Genomic DNA, 13,576 nt, shown 5'->3' with positions numbered 1-13,576 from the left:
TACCCACTATATAAGTACTCATAGCGTATGTCACTTTTATCTTGTTATGAGAACAGCACAGATTCAAAATACTCACTGTTGACTTTAACCAAAAGCTGCAGAACCCAGAAAACTCACTGCTGTCAGATCCAGCACATGCACTCCAACCTCCTTGGGGTATGCTCCTGTGAACACAAAAATAACTAATCAATTCGGCAGAACAAAGTTTGAGGCTAGGACTGCGATCTGCCTAGGGAACGAAGCCAGGCTGGATTCGTTAGAAAAGCAACAGGAAAGCTTTGAAAGTGCCTTCAGTTCAAGTCAAAATGAAGGTGGCCATCAGCTGGGAGTCCCATCAGCTCTGCAGAGCCCTGGATGGTTAGGTGTTATTCTTTGAAGAAGAGTCTGTGTTAAGCATGCATTGGGGGAAATCCACATCTGTTAAGTTACTGTAGCCGATCTGAAGGTACTCTGAACGCCGCATGGTGCTCACAGACAGCTTGGAGCTGGTCACGCTCACAGCTGATGCATCTCCAAGAAGTTCTTCATGAAGGCAGCCAGCTTCTCAACATCTTCAATGGTGACAGCATTATACAGAGAGGCACGGATGCCTCCCACTGACCTGTGCCCCTTCAAGGAGATCATGTTGAGTTCCACTGCCTTATCAAGAAACTGCTTCTCTAAAGCTTCATCTCCTTTGGCATTGCCAATGCGAAATGGAATATTCATCCTGCTTCTATTCTGGCGCTCCACTGGACATACATAAAATCCTTGAGAATTGTCAATTATCTCATAAATCATTTGGGATTTGATGGAGCTGAGCTTCTCCATGGCTGCGGCTCCACCATTGTTCTTGATCCATTCCAGGACCGTGCCCATGACGTAGATGCTGAAACACGGAGGTGTGTTACACAAAGAGTTGTTGCCAGCCTGCAGTTTGTATTCAAGGACTGAAGGACACTCTCTGAGGGCGAACCCCAGCAGGTCATCACGGACGGTCACCACTGTCACCCTAGCAGAGCCAACATTCTTTTGAGCACCAGCAAAAATCACAGCAAACTTGGAAACGTCCACTGGCCTGGATAAGAAGTTTGAGGACATGTCACAGACCAGCACGGCTCCCTTGACGTCAGGTATGAAGTGGAACTCCACCCCGAGCACAGTCTCGTTTGCACAGAAGTACACGTAGGAGGCGTCCGGGTTGAGGTTCCAGGTGCTTGGGTCTGGAACTTTTTAAATGGACAAGTTAGCTATTCTACATGGGAAATTAGGTGGTGAATTTGGCTCTTCCATCCCATCTCTATTTCTGTTTAATAGGCAATTACAGAACAATTGAAAGTATTTACTTTTTTTCCCCTTTATCTTTGGGGCTAGATTGTCTTCTGTCGGGTGAGGACACCCCCGGTGGATAGATGCTGTGTCTAGGAATTCTCAGAAGAGAAGCTGCCCAACAGGAAGACAACATCACGTGTTCAGATGGATAGAACTTTGGTACCTCCACTTTTTTTAGGGGAAAGGAACAATCACAGATTGTGTTTAGTCACTGTTGTGGTTTGGATTGGTCTCCTTTTGGTGGTGCTGTTTGGTGAGGTTTGTGTGGCCTTGGTACAGCATAGATTTTGACATTAGACACCTCACACCACTTGCAGTTCATTTCTCTGCTTCTTGTTCCAGTCACCATGTCTGCCACGTGCTGCTGTGCTGGCCTGGTCATCATGGACTCTAATCTTTGGAAACCATAAACTGAAACAAACTCTTTTTTTATTTTTTATTGATTTTATTGAGCTCTACATTTTTCTCTTCTCCCTTCCTTGCCTCTCTTCTTCCCTTCCACCCTCTCCCATGGTCCCCATGCTCCCAATTTACTCAGGAGATCTCATCTTTTTCTACTTCCCATGTATACTAAATCTATGCATGTCTCTCTTAGGGTCCTCATTGTTGTCTAGGTTCTCTGGGATTGTGATATATAGCCTGGTTTTCTTTGCTTTATGTTTAAAAACCACTTATGAGTGAGTACATATGATAATTGTCTTCCTGAGTCTGGGTTACCACACTCAGTATGATGTTTTCTAGCTCCATCCATTTGCCTGCAAATTCCAAGATGTCATTCATTTTTTTCTGCTGTGTAATACTCCATTGTGTAAATGTACCACATTTTCCTTATCCATTCTTCAGTTGAGGGGCATTTAGGTTGTTTCCCGGTTCTGGCTTTGACAAACAATGCTGCTATGAACATAGTTGAGCACATGTCATTGTTGCACTGTTGAGCATCCTTTGAATATATACCCAAAAGTGGTATTACTGGGTCTTGAGGAAGGTTGTTTCCTAATTTTCTGAGAAATCACCATACTGATTTGCAAAGGGGCTGTACCAGCTTGCACTCCCACCAGCAATGCAGGAGTGTGAAACAAACTTTTCTAGAAGTTGCATCAGCCATGGTGTTTGATTAGAGCAACAGAGGAGGGAATAATACAGTCAGCCATCTTCAGTGACTCCCCCTCTTTAGAGGCAAGCAGGAGCAGGGAGGTGGGGCAGGTCAGAACAGCTGGGGATTATGATTACTTATCAATAACGAGGGACTTACTCAACAGAATGTACAGCATGTAGCCTCTGTGAAAACGCCTTAGAATGGGTTCAGAGGACTTCCAGGTGGGTGAAACAGTTTCTGGGAGGGTAGCACTCCTGAGTGTCACAGAACATCTGTGTCCCCATCTCCACTTGCATACCTTATGTATTCTTATATAGTTATTTGGCTGTTTATTGAGTGTTTTGGTCATAATATAGTGATAATAGTAAGCCAGTTACTATTCTGTGGCCCTTTGTAATAAAATGTTGAAAAGGAGTGAGGTGATATTGTGGGATCTTTAATTTGTAGCTAACACAGACAGAAGTATAGAAACCCAGGGACTCAACACTTGAGTAGCTAGTATCTGAAGTGGGGGCATCTGGGAATTTGAAGTCCCAGGGCAGTCTGATACTATTGCCAGTATTTTTCAAAAGAATTAAATTAAACTGTAGGACACCCAGTTACTGTTCATAGAATTGCACACTTGGCTGGGATGGAGAAACTCATAGTTGTGTTACAAGTAGATGCTAGTAAAGTCTTATGTTCCTGGGAATGAATAACAAAACACCAAAAGTTTACACGAGAAAGGCGGGGTAGTTAATGGACATTGTTCCAGGAGGGCCTATGAGGGCTCATATTTATTCCTATTAAAAATGTCTTTATTATCAGAGTGTATATGTGTGTGTCTGTTTGGTGATTGTGTGCGTGTGGGTTGTGTATGCCATGGTACACCTGTAGACAAAGGACCACTTTCCAGGAGCAGATTTCTTCTTCCACAGTGGGATCTGGGGATCAAACTTAGGCTGTGGGGTTTGCATGACAAGGGTTTTTTACTGGTCAAAATACCTTGCCTGCTCTGGAGTTATCATTTTTTGAAAACAAGACTTGATTCTTTTACGTTCTCATTCGTATTTGTACCACATACAGCAATAGCTCTTAACAATTATTACTCTGAGATACAAATAAGAATAAATGTTGATTTACAATATCACATTACTGAATTGTGATGGGGATGTTAAGGGTTGGAGTGAGGAATCTAAGTCCATGTACACAAAGATCTACTAATCTTCTATCTTATTCTTTCTCAGAGATCTGACAATTTCCTGCACAGAACTTACTCGTCTGCTAGCCCTATATACCCTTGTATACCATTGTACAACTCTTTCTTAGATCTTTTATGAGTAGAAAAAGAAAACTAACTAACTCTTTCCCCAAGTTTTCCTTAAAAGGTTACAAACTGGTTCAGGGACAAATCTTATCACTGTAAGGTATCTGTTGGAGTTTTGGTTTGCTATGTTTGTTCTTTATATTTGTAGGAATTGGGCTGGAGAGATGGCTCAGCCATTAAAGGCTAGGCTCACAACCAAAATATTTGTAGAAATTTTCTCTGTGTGGTTTGTAGATGTTCGTTTGTATTATGCAGTATAACAGAAAATGTAAGAGAAGAGAAGAGGGAGAGGGAGGCCCGTGAAGATAGTGAGCTAGAAATCAACTGTCTGCTTTCATGCTCTCATTACCCTTCTGTCTGTATGTGCACTTGAAGTAGTAAAGACTTTTATTCATTGGATAATTAGTTTTCACAATCAGTTCAGAGTGTCGGGTCAGAAAGCAGAGTCACTGATGTCTATGTCTTTCTGTGCTCCTATTGGACTATAAACTTCTAGAATGTCTTATTATCTTTTTTTTATAAAACAATAATCTTTTAAATTTAAAATTAAACCTGAATTAAGAGCATTTGTATATACACACTGCATTTCTAAGGGCAGTTGGCTTAGAGTATTCTCTCTCTCTCTCTCTCTCTCTCTCTCTCTCTCTCTCTCTCTCTGTGTGTGTGTGTGTGTGTGTGTGGGTGTGGGTGTGTCTGTGTGTGTAATATTATCTATTATCCTGAAGACTTACCTTCATACTTGATTCAGTATTTTGAAGAGAAGGTTTATGTATGAACTATTGCTTATTATTTGCTTTCAAATGTCAGGGGATCACTTCCTCCAGCAGATTTTGTTTGTTTTTGTTAATTATCCATTTCCTCTGGAGTTCTGTTTTCTTCCCACTGGTAAACCGATTCTTCTGGTCATGCCTGAGTTCAATGTTCGCTTTTCTACTTTAAGATAATTATGAGGAACCCGGTAATATATTTGCCTCTGAAAGCAGTTTAGGGAAGACATCCCAATCACAGCTGGATATTTGGGATCATGAAGGGCCACAAGGCATAGAATGAATGCCCAAACATAGCATTATGTATTCTTTGGCCTAATCAATTAATTGGTGTATAAATCTTGTTTTCCCAGTCTGAAAAAAAAAGAGAATCAGTTATAGTTATCAAATATATTTTTCAGAAAAACAAAACAGGACCAGGATAAGACATTTACTTCATTTAAAAATGAATTAAATTTTTGAAATTTAAGACATGAAATTCAAATATAGAAAAGAAGATCTGTGTAGGCCAATGACTGTTAAAGGATAATATTTCTCAGTAGAATATTTAACAGCATGAGGAGCCATTCTTGTCACATATGGGAGAAATGCAACTGACATCTAGTAAGAGGAAGTCACGGATGCTGAAACACTTCTATACTCTTTCAGATTTACCGAAGAACGCGGCAACACTACTGAGCTGCTCTGCAGGGACAGAAGCCCTGTGTACTTGGTGATTCTGATGCATCTTTGTTTAAGAGACACTGGTAGATGTGTCAGGTTTCTTCATTTGTTAGTGGCTAGCATGTGAAGTCAAGCTCTTTTCCACACTCTGAGTCTGGCTAGCCTCAAGACCTCTTTGTGTGGCACCCTCTCTCCAATCCTCTGGTCTCAAGAAGTTCTCTTTGAGAAGTGGTCTGTGTCTTCTGATCTTTTATGTTCTGAAGAGTTGGTGTGGGTCAACACTTGGTTTTAGTCTACTGCAGTTATTCTACTCTGTGCTTTGGCAGAAAGTGGTAACATCTCTTCCAATGCGACTGCTAAGTGGAGAGCTTTTCATCTTAGGATTTTTGAGGCTGTATCTCATGTCTTTTTGGCTATAAGTCTGTTGTAATCATTTGCTGTGAAGCTCCAAGTAATGGTTGGTTTTAGTCTACTACCTCATACTTGCCGAATAGATTACCCATAGGGCTTAGCTCAAATGGAAATCTACACTGTATACATGAATCAGTGTATATCTCAAGTGATGGTGTTTGGGCAGGAGTTTCACCATATCAGAAAATGTACACTACATTTTCCTTCTACATAGTACAGAAAGGGAGCATCTAAGTCCTGAGACCACGAGCTCAGGGTTTCCATGAGATTGTTTTGAAACTTGAGAGGAAAACAGTTCTCAAGAAAAATGAGTTGGGAAGTCTCATGGAGCTGGGTGATGATTGTGCACGCATTTAATCCCAGCACTCGGGAGGCAGAGGCAGGTGGATGTCTATGTGTTCAAGGCCAGTCTGGTCTACAGAGCAAGTTCCAGGACAGCAAAGTGTTACCCAGAGAAACCCTATCTTTAAAAACAAAACAAAATAAAAATAGCAAAAAAAAAAAGAAAGAAGTCTTGTGGCTTTCCCACCCATCCATTCCCCTTTATGTATTCAAACCCTCCTTCCAGTGTTTGAAAAGCCAGCTTTTGCATGAGTCTTTATGACAGAGTGAAAGAATGCAAATCTTATAATTAAGAACCTGCTCTTCATTGTTAGCCTGCAAATCATACAATAAAATAAACCTGGCAGACATGGCCAAATGTTCTTACTCAATTAATTCGGAAACATATTATTCATCTGTTGTGGCCTGCCATTGCAGCTGACGGTTCTCCTCTCTCGAGTTCTATTAAGGGTTTCTGGCACGTGCTACTGCCAAAGGGGTTGAAAACCTGAACATAAAGCGATTGTTTCAAATTCAGAGGAGAGGTGAGCCGTGTAACCACCTGTAGTTTTCCTCTTGAATTGCCTCTTTATTTTCATGAGAACTAGAGACTTCTATTAAGTCAGTACAAAATATATTTCACATTGTGTGCGTGACTGCTTTGCATTTTGTTTTATTTTAGTTTTTCTTTTCTGTTCTCTCTCCCTTTTTCTTTGAAGAATCTCACTAAAATAACCCAGATTGACCTTGAACTAATGACCCTTCTGCTTCAGCCTCCTGAGTTCTGGGAATAGAGGAATACATCACCCTGCCAAACTTCTACTGTTTTCTCAGGAAATGACTCCGGCTTCAAAGGCCTTAGCACTGCTATGAAGGAACCACACACAGTCCCCCAAATGAACATGAAAATAAGCTCACATTCTAACCTGCTCGTGTCTCTTCACTCAAGGTCAGACCGACAGAGTCAGAGATGATCAGACTGGTCATGGTTCTACTCTTTTGCTGTTCTTGAATCAGGAAACAACAGAAATCTGGACTTTATTTGCCTTTAATCTAGTTTAGTGACATAAACTGGGGGAGTGTTGTCACATTTTATTAGGAGAGGATGTCACTTTTTGTAAGGGTTAGTTTTAGCTATCAACCTGGTACAACCTGGACTAAACCTGGAACTTGGATGAGGGGCTGCTTAGATCAGGTCGGTCTGTAGGCATGGCTATGGGAGACTTTTCCTCGAAGTGGGAGTTCCCACCCTCAGTGCCTGAGTTGGGCACTGAATTATATGAGTGGAAAAAAGTGAGTTGAGCAAGCTCTCGATGTGACTGTCTTTGAGTTTCTGCCTTGACTTTTCCACAGAGATGGACTATGACCTGGAATTGGAAGCCAAGTAAATCCTTCCTCACCTAAGTTGCTTTTGGTTTGGGTATTTTGTTTCAGCAACAAAAATGGAACTGGAAACCCTCCCTCTTTAGACTAGCTACAATGTGGCCTCTTAACCTTAGATAGCAGAATCGGATTGTATCCTTAGAGAGTGGCTGAATTTCCATGTTACTGGAATCACAAAGGGCAACGAAGAAAACATTGGAGACACTTTCCTTCAAAGCAGTGACTGTCCCGTAAACAGGGATTGTTCAAAGTGACATTTATGCAGGTGACTTGGTTTGGGTGTGGGTTTATTAGGTGAAAACACTTGTTTCTCTAAATCTTCATGGTTTTGTTTTGGTTTTTTGTTTTTTTGTTTGGTTTCAGAAAGGAGACTGGATGGTTATAGCCCTTCCTGAGGGTGTTTCTATGAACACACATGTACCACTTACTTATCCATGAGTGCAGTGACATTCTGGTGATGGTGTGGAGTATGTGTCTAAGAGTAGGCAAGAGTGAATCAGTGGGGTGAGTCCTTGAGACATTTATCAAATGCTCTAACGTCAGCCTTCCCTTTTTGGAGCCTCTGCCTTGAATACTGTATTGTCCTTGGCCATTAATCATTTCTCAATTCAAATGCTAATTACCTTCCAAACAGGCTTCTCTGGGAAAGGTACCTATCTCTCCTCCACTGCCTTTATACTCATCAGACAATGCAGGGTGTTTTTTTTTTTTTTTGCATGGTTATGTGCAAATACAAGATACATTAATGTACTGGTGTAAACTCCAGCTTCTACTTCTAAAATCCCAAGAAAAAGTAAAAAAGAGAAGGTAAATATGACACTTTGGTAATATGATTTTAAACTGTGTCTCTCACATTGTGTGAACTCAGAACTTTGTATTGCGAATGGATAGGTGTGTAAGCAAAGGACACAAAAACTGTGATGGTTTTCAGGAATAAATAGAAACAAGAGCAAAATCATTTCTTCCTCTAAAATAAAATTATTCATATGGTACCCCATATACAATCCAAAAAGGAAATTTTAGAATTGGATTTGACCCTGGTATTCACCTCAAACAGAACAAGAAAAATCTCATGAATGTTATGTCTCTGCTTCGTTGCCACAGGTTATGTAAAATCAGATCAACTTCAATTGCTCCTTCCTCAGACTGTTGCCAGCCAGGGTAGATGCTCTCATTGCCACATTTAGCTAGACTTGAATCTCCTCATCCTAATTTCCAAAGCTGAACACCTCAACTCTCATGGAACTGTTGGAATATTGTTTGTCTTTTAAAGCCATCTAACTGTTGTCTCCATGTACCGGACACCTTGGAGAACTCAACAAATTAGGTGACTTAGAAAATTCGAGACCATATATTTCAAAAGGACTACGAGCTCAATTTTTCAAATCAATTCCACCTTCCTACATCACTGAACTTGGGTGTGTTGTCTTCATGCTTAGAAAGAGAGACACTGGAATGTGAAGCCCAAGTCTGTAGATTTGGTGTTCGAGTCTGAATTCTACTCCACCACGTTGGCTGTGTGACCTTGCACAACTTCACGAAATTTTCTGCGTCTCATTTTCTCCATTTGTAAAATGGAGGTAGCAAAGGCACAAATACAGGTGACGATTATATTACATGGGTCAATCTGTGTAACATGCTTGGAAGAGTCCCGGCAGGCAGTAAACACTCAAAAGTGCTAGTTGCTTTTTATTGTCCATGTGTCCCCCTAAGTCTTAAGTAATTCTTCAAGAGAGGACTATACAGCTCCATGTGACAGCAGTGACTCCCTCTCCATGGTACCATAGCTTTCCAGTGAAGCAGGGTCCAGGCACAGTTGCCAAAAGGAACCACAAGTCCAGGAAACCTCAGTGGTGATTAGTCAACCAACTTGTAGAGAGCCCAGCTCTAGAAGCTCTTGAACTTCCCATCGGTACACACGGGGTGCGTCACTCTGCTTAATGTACTTTTTGAGAAGGTGGGAAGGAAGTTAAAGTATAGCAGAAGAAAGGTTCCTTTTCTCTGCGTCCAGAGAATATTAGTTCAATAGCTTATTGTTGTCAGGCCTGTGATCCTGATTGCTAGGAATGTTTCCTCATTTTCTGCTGTTTCTTTGTCTACTTACTCTGGTTTGAAAAAGACAAAACAAAATCTCAGAATTCTCTTTCTTCTATCCTCTTACATTGAGTTTTCCTCCCCCTTCTAAAGTCTTGTCCTCTAGACTTTACAGATTCCAGGTACAAGGAAGTCTGGGAAAATAGGAAATAGGGCTTTCAAAATTGATCATGATTTTTTGCTTGGGACAGGGTGTTATTAATTGTGACCAATCCCCAACCCCATCCTCCACTCCCCTTTCTTTCTTTTATAATGTTCAGTAACTTCTACACACCTCCATTTTTATTCACCACTGCTTTAATTATTTATTAGTTCTTCGAGAATTTTTTACAACGTGTTCTGATCATATTCACCCATCCCTAGCTCGTCTCAAATTTGCCCCCCTACTCACCCAACTTTGTATCATCCTTAATCTTATTTTTTTCCTTACAAGCATCAACTCAGTTTTTCCTCCTCATATATGTGTGGCTTTCCACTGAAACATGGTCAACTTACCAGGGACTACACTCTTAAGAAAAGCTTCCTTTCCTTCTTCCAATGGCCTGATAATAAAGCCAGGTATATGGGTTTCAGTCTGTGGAGTGGACGTAAATCTAGTAAGAATGCATTGGTTGGTTACTCCAACGATGTTTGGTCCCTACGGCACCAGTGGGCACTATCTTTCCAAGTTATCTTTTATTGTAGGCCACATACTTGACAGCTATGTAATATTAATGGCTATTTAAATAGTGGTGTGCATATGAACTTTCAGGATTATTGAAGCTAGTCAATAGAATGAAGCTAGCAGGTCACTAAGAGTGTGATATTTCCATGTTGTATGACTCAAGTACATGATGTCTTAAGCAAAAGGGTCTTATCACCATGTTCTGGAGGGTAGCCAATAGCATTGGTCATAGCCTGTAATGAATGGCAGGCAATGTTTCGGGTCTATGGGGTCTTACTGACCATTGACTCTAAAAGGGGTGATTCGCTTTCCCTATTTCTCTATATCTATCTATCTATCTATCTATCTATCTATCTATCTATCATCTATCTATCTATCTATCTATCTATCTAATACATACATACTTGCACACATAGAGTGTGTACGTGTGTATTTGTATGTGTGTGCATGTGAGAGAGAGAGAGAGAGAGAGAGAGAGAGAGAGAGAGAGAGATCTTCTACATCTTCTACAGTATTAGGTTTCCATATGACTTTTTGAAAGGTTTTTATTTTACTGCCAGCTTCAGCAGAGTGTATTTGTTTTCTTTTCAGTAATGAGATTAAACCTAGGATTTTAAGAATGCTGGACAAATGCTCTACCACTGAGTTATATCCCTAGTCCCTACAGCCAATATTTTTATGTGAAGTGCCATAAGCAAGGCAACTTACAGAGAGAAGGTTGTGTTTGAGCTGAGGGCTCCAGAGACGTAAGAGTCCACTATCATCGAGGTGGAAATCATGGCAGCAGCAGGCATAGTACCCACAGTAGCAAGTGATGGTCCACGCCTTAAACTATATTCATGAAGGAGAGAGAGAGAGAGAGAGAGAGAGAGAAAGAGAGAGAGAGAACTGTGCATGTCACAAATCTTTTAGATTCTCAAAGCCCACCTCCTGTTACACACTTCCTTCAACAAGGCCAACCTGCTGAGCCTCCCAAACAGTTGCCACCAATTGGACTCAAGTCTTCAAATTCCTGATTGTATGCAGAACAGCTCATTCAAATGACTAGCACCCCCACTGTGTGTGTGCATGGGTGTGCATGTACTGTGGCACACGCGTAGCAGTCAAAGGATGCTTTCCGGAGTGGATTCTTGCTTTCTATCTTGTTAGAGATAGGTTCTTTTGTGGCTGCCATGTTATGCACTGCAGGCTAGCTGGCCCCTGAGCTTCTGGGTGGTTCTTCTATTTCTACCTCCTGTTGTAATAGCAGTAATATGATGTTGTCCTCTTTGTACTCTTTTGGGGGGCCTGCCACCCAGCTCCCAAATCAATCACACACGGAGACTTATTCTTATTTATAAATAGTCATCCTTAGCTTGGCTTGTTTCTTGTCTGCTTTTCTTAAGTAATATTATCCTGTTTATGCTTTGGCCTCTGTGTTTTTCCCATTCTCTTACTTCTTTAACTTTTACTCCGTGTATTGCTGTGTAGCTGGGTGGCTGACCTCTGATGTCCTCCTCCTTTTCAGGCTTCTATTCTGAACCCCTTCTCCCAGTTTTCTCCTTCTATCTATTCTCTCTGCCTGCCAGCGCCACCTATTTTTTCTCCTACCTCACTTTGGCCATTCATATCTTTAGCTCATCAGGTGTTCAAGACAGGCATCACAGCTTCACAGAGTTAAACAAGTAAAACACAAATAAAAATCACACACCTTAAAATAATATTTCCAATAACCTCCCATCTCAGGAGTCATGGGATTATACACATGTGCTAATGCATATGGCTTTTTACTTGCGTTTTGGGGCCTAACTCAAATCATTAGGCTTGCGTGCCTACAGCTTTTACTCAGCGAGCCGTCTCCCTGAAAAGCAGTTTTTGCAGTGGAATAAACCTGGTGTGTGGGAGAGATGTCACTCTGAGATTATCTGATGTCATGCTAATGCTACATCCAGAGTTCTGTAATCATTGTATTAGCCCTGGAGGCATTCTGACTGCCCAGCACCTATTGAGAGAGCGAGATGTGATTTGTTAGACTCGTTAATGGAGAGAACACTCTCTGCAGTCTTCTTATGAACGTTCTGAACTGAGAATTGCTTGTCATAACAAGTGACCCACAGTTCCTGTGATGCCTGGCCTCTCTCTGCTGTGCTCACAGATGATTTCCTCTCCGCATATGTTCTAGGAATGCCATCTTGATCTTTGTGTCCTTCTCCTGGGATTCTTTTTTTTTTCTGCCAGTTTATGATAACTCTTAGTAAAGTGTATGTCTGGCAGGATGGATGACCTTGGACCCACCTTGACTTGTGACAATTACTCTTATAAAATGCATTCTTTCCAGGACTGCTCATGTTCAAGCATTGTGTCTCTCTCCTGCATGAGATGTTCACAGTTCCCTGGGGATGCTATGGCAAGCCTTCTACGCCAGTTTCACTTACACCTGGTTTTGGGGTTTAATTATGTCATCTGCTCATGTGTCAAATGACTATTGTTGCAGCAGGGATGCTGCTGCCATGCTCATTAAGGGAGTGCTAACGGACTCTCACCAGAGTGACCTCGTTAGCCTGGAGACAGCCAGGGATTCTGTTTACTTACCGCACTGTTTAGGCAGTGGTAACCCGGGCTCCACAACCATGGCGGGGATGGTATCACATGGTGCTCCAGCACGTTCTGGTTTGGACTGTGGAAGAATCTACTTTCTTAATGCCCACTCCACCTCACACTAATACTTTAAGTAGAGATTCTTCAGTTTCCAAACCTGCAGCACAGAAAGGGGAGATCATTCTGCAAACCCAGTGACACCTGGCACCTCACTGTGTTATCTGGTCTCTTCTCAAGCTCCCAGATTCCAGGCAAGACAGCTTTGAAAACCTTAAGGCCTCCTAACAGTAGAGGTAAAGATAATTTTATTTTATAAAAGACCAGATAGTAGATATTTTAAACTTTTCTGACCCCATGTTTCCAGTCAAAAAATATTCAACTTCATGTGGTAGCATTGAGAACATCCATCAGCCACATGCAAATGAAGGATTGGGCTGTGTTCCTTAAACATGCCCTTTGGCACCCCAAATTTGAATTTCATGTGCCACAAAATTCTTCTTTTATGATCATTGAAGTATTCTAAGGGATTATACAAAACAGTGGGTTTGTTTGGTACAGAGGTTGCAGTTTCGACACTTTCTTCAAACCATCTCTTTCTATTTGAATCTTCTACAGTGATGGAAATGTTGTAAAACATTGATTCCTTGCAAAATCCCTGATGTAACTGATGAACTGCATTTTCCATTTTAACTAACTGAACTTTAAATTTAATTTTAAATAGACACTTGTAACTGGTGGTTGCCGAATCAGATACTTACAGCACCACTGCTTCAGAATTCTCAGGTTTTGTGTTTTATAGATGAGAATTATAAATTCTTGGGAGGGACAGTGTGGCTGGACCCATTAGGGAGAGAGTCTGTAGTAGAAACTGGACTTCCAGGAACTGCATTGATTGGAACTGAGTTGGGGAACTTCCTGTAAGAAAGGGAACCACCATCCCACCTGACAAGGCTCACCACAGTTTCATAAATCACTGTATTTAA

The 13,576-nt window shown here is 41.3% G+C and overlaps 1 protein-coding gene across 1 annotated transcript; it reads right to left on the bottom strand.

Moving 5' to 3' along the window:
• Positions 1-462: 462 nt before the first annotated feature.
• Positions 463-12,627, bottom strand: LOC121458663 (phosphoserine aminotransferase-like). The gene is made up of 2 exons (XM_041667958.1): positions 12,588-12,627; positions 463-1,202 (listed from the first exon to the last, which is right to left on the bottom strand). Exons 1-2 carry the CDS (start codon positions 12,625-12,627, stop codon positions 496-498), a joined length of 747 nt encoding a protein of 248 aa, XP_041523892.1. The 3' UTR covers positions 463-495.
• Between the last annotated feature and the right edge of the window lie 949 nt (positions 12,628-13,576).

The sequence above is a fragment of the Microtus oregoni genome, unplaced genomic scaffold, assembly GCF_018167655.1.
Source record: "Microtus oregoni isolate MIOR12 unplaced genomic scaffold, Mior012 000018F_ref0000195, whole genome shotgun sequence".
NCBI lineage: Eukaryota > Metazoa > Chordata > Mammalia > Rodentia > Cricetidae > Microtus > Microtus oregoni.
Note: the sequence above shows the minus strand (reverse complement) of the source record. Positions and strands in the feature narration are given on the sequence as shown.

Coding starts and splice junctions, on each gene's coding strand:
- LOC121458663 (XM_041667958.1), bottom strand. CDS start 12,627: ATGGTTGTGGAGCCCGGGTTACCACTGCCTAAACAGTGCG. Junction 1,203..12,587: donor ACCACTGCCTAAACAGTGCG/GTAAGTAAACAG, acceptor AAAAAGTTCCAG/ACCCAAGCACCTGGAACCTC.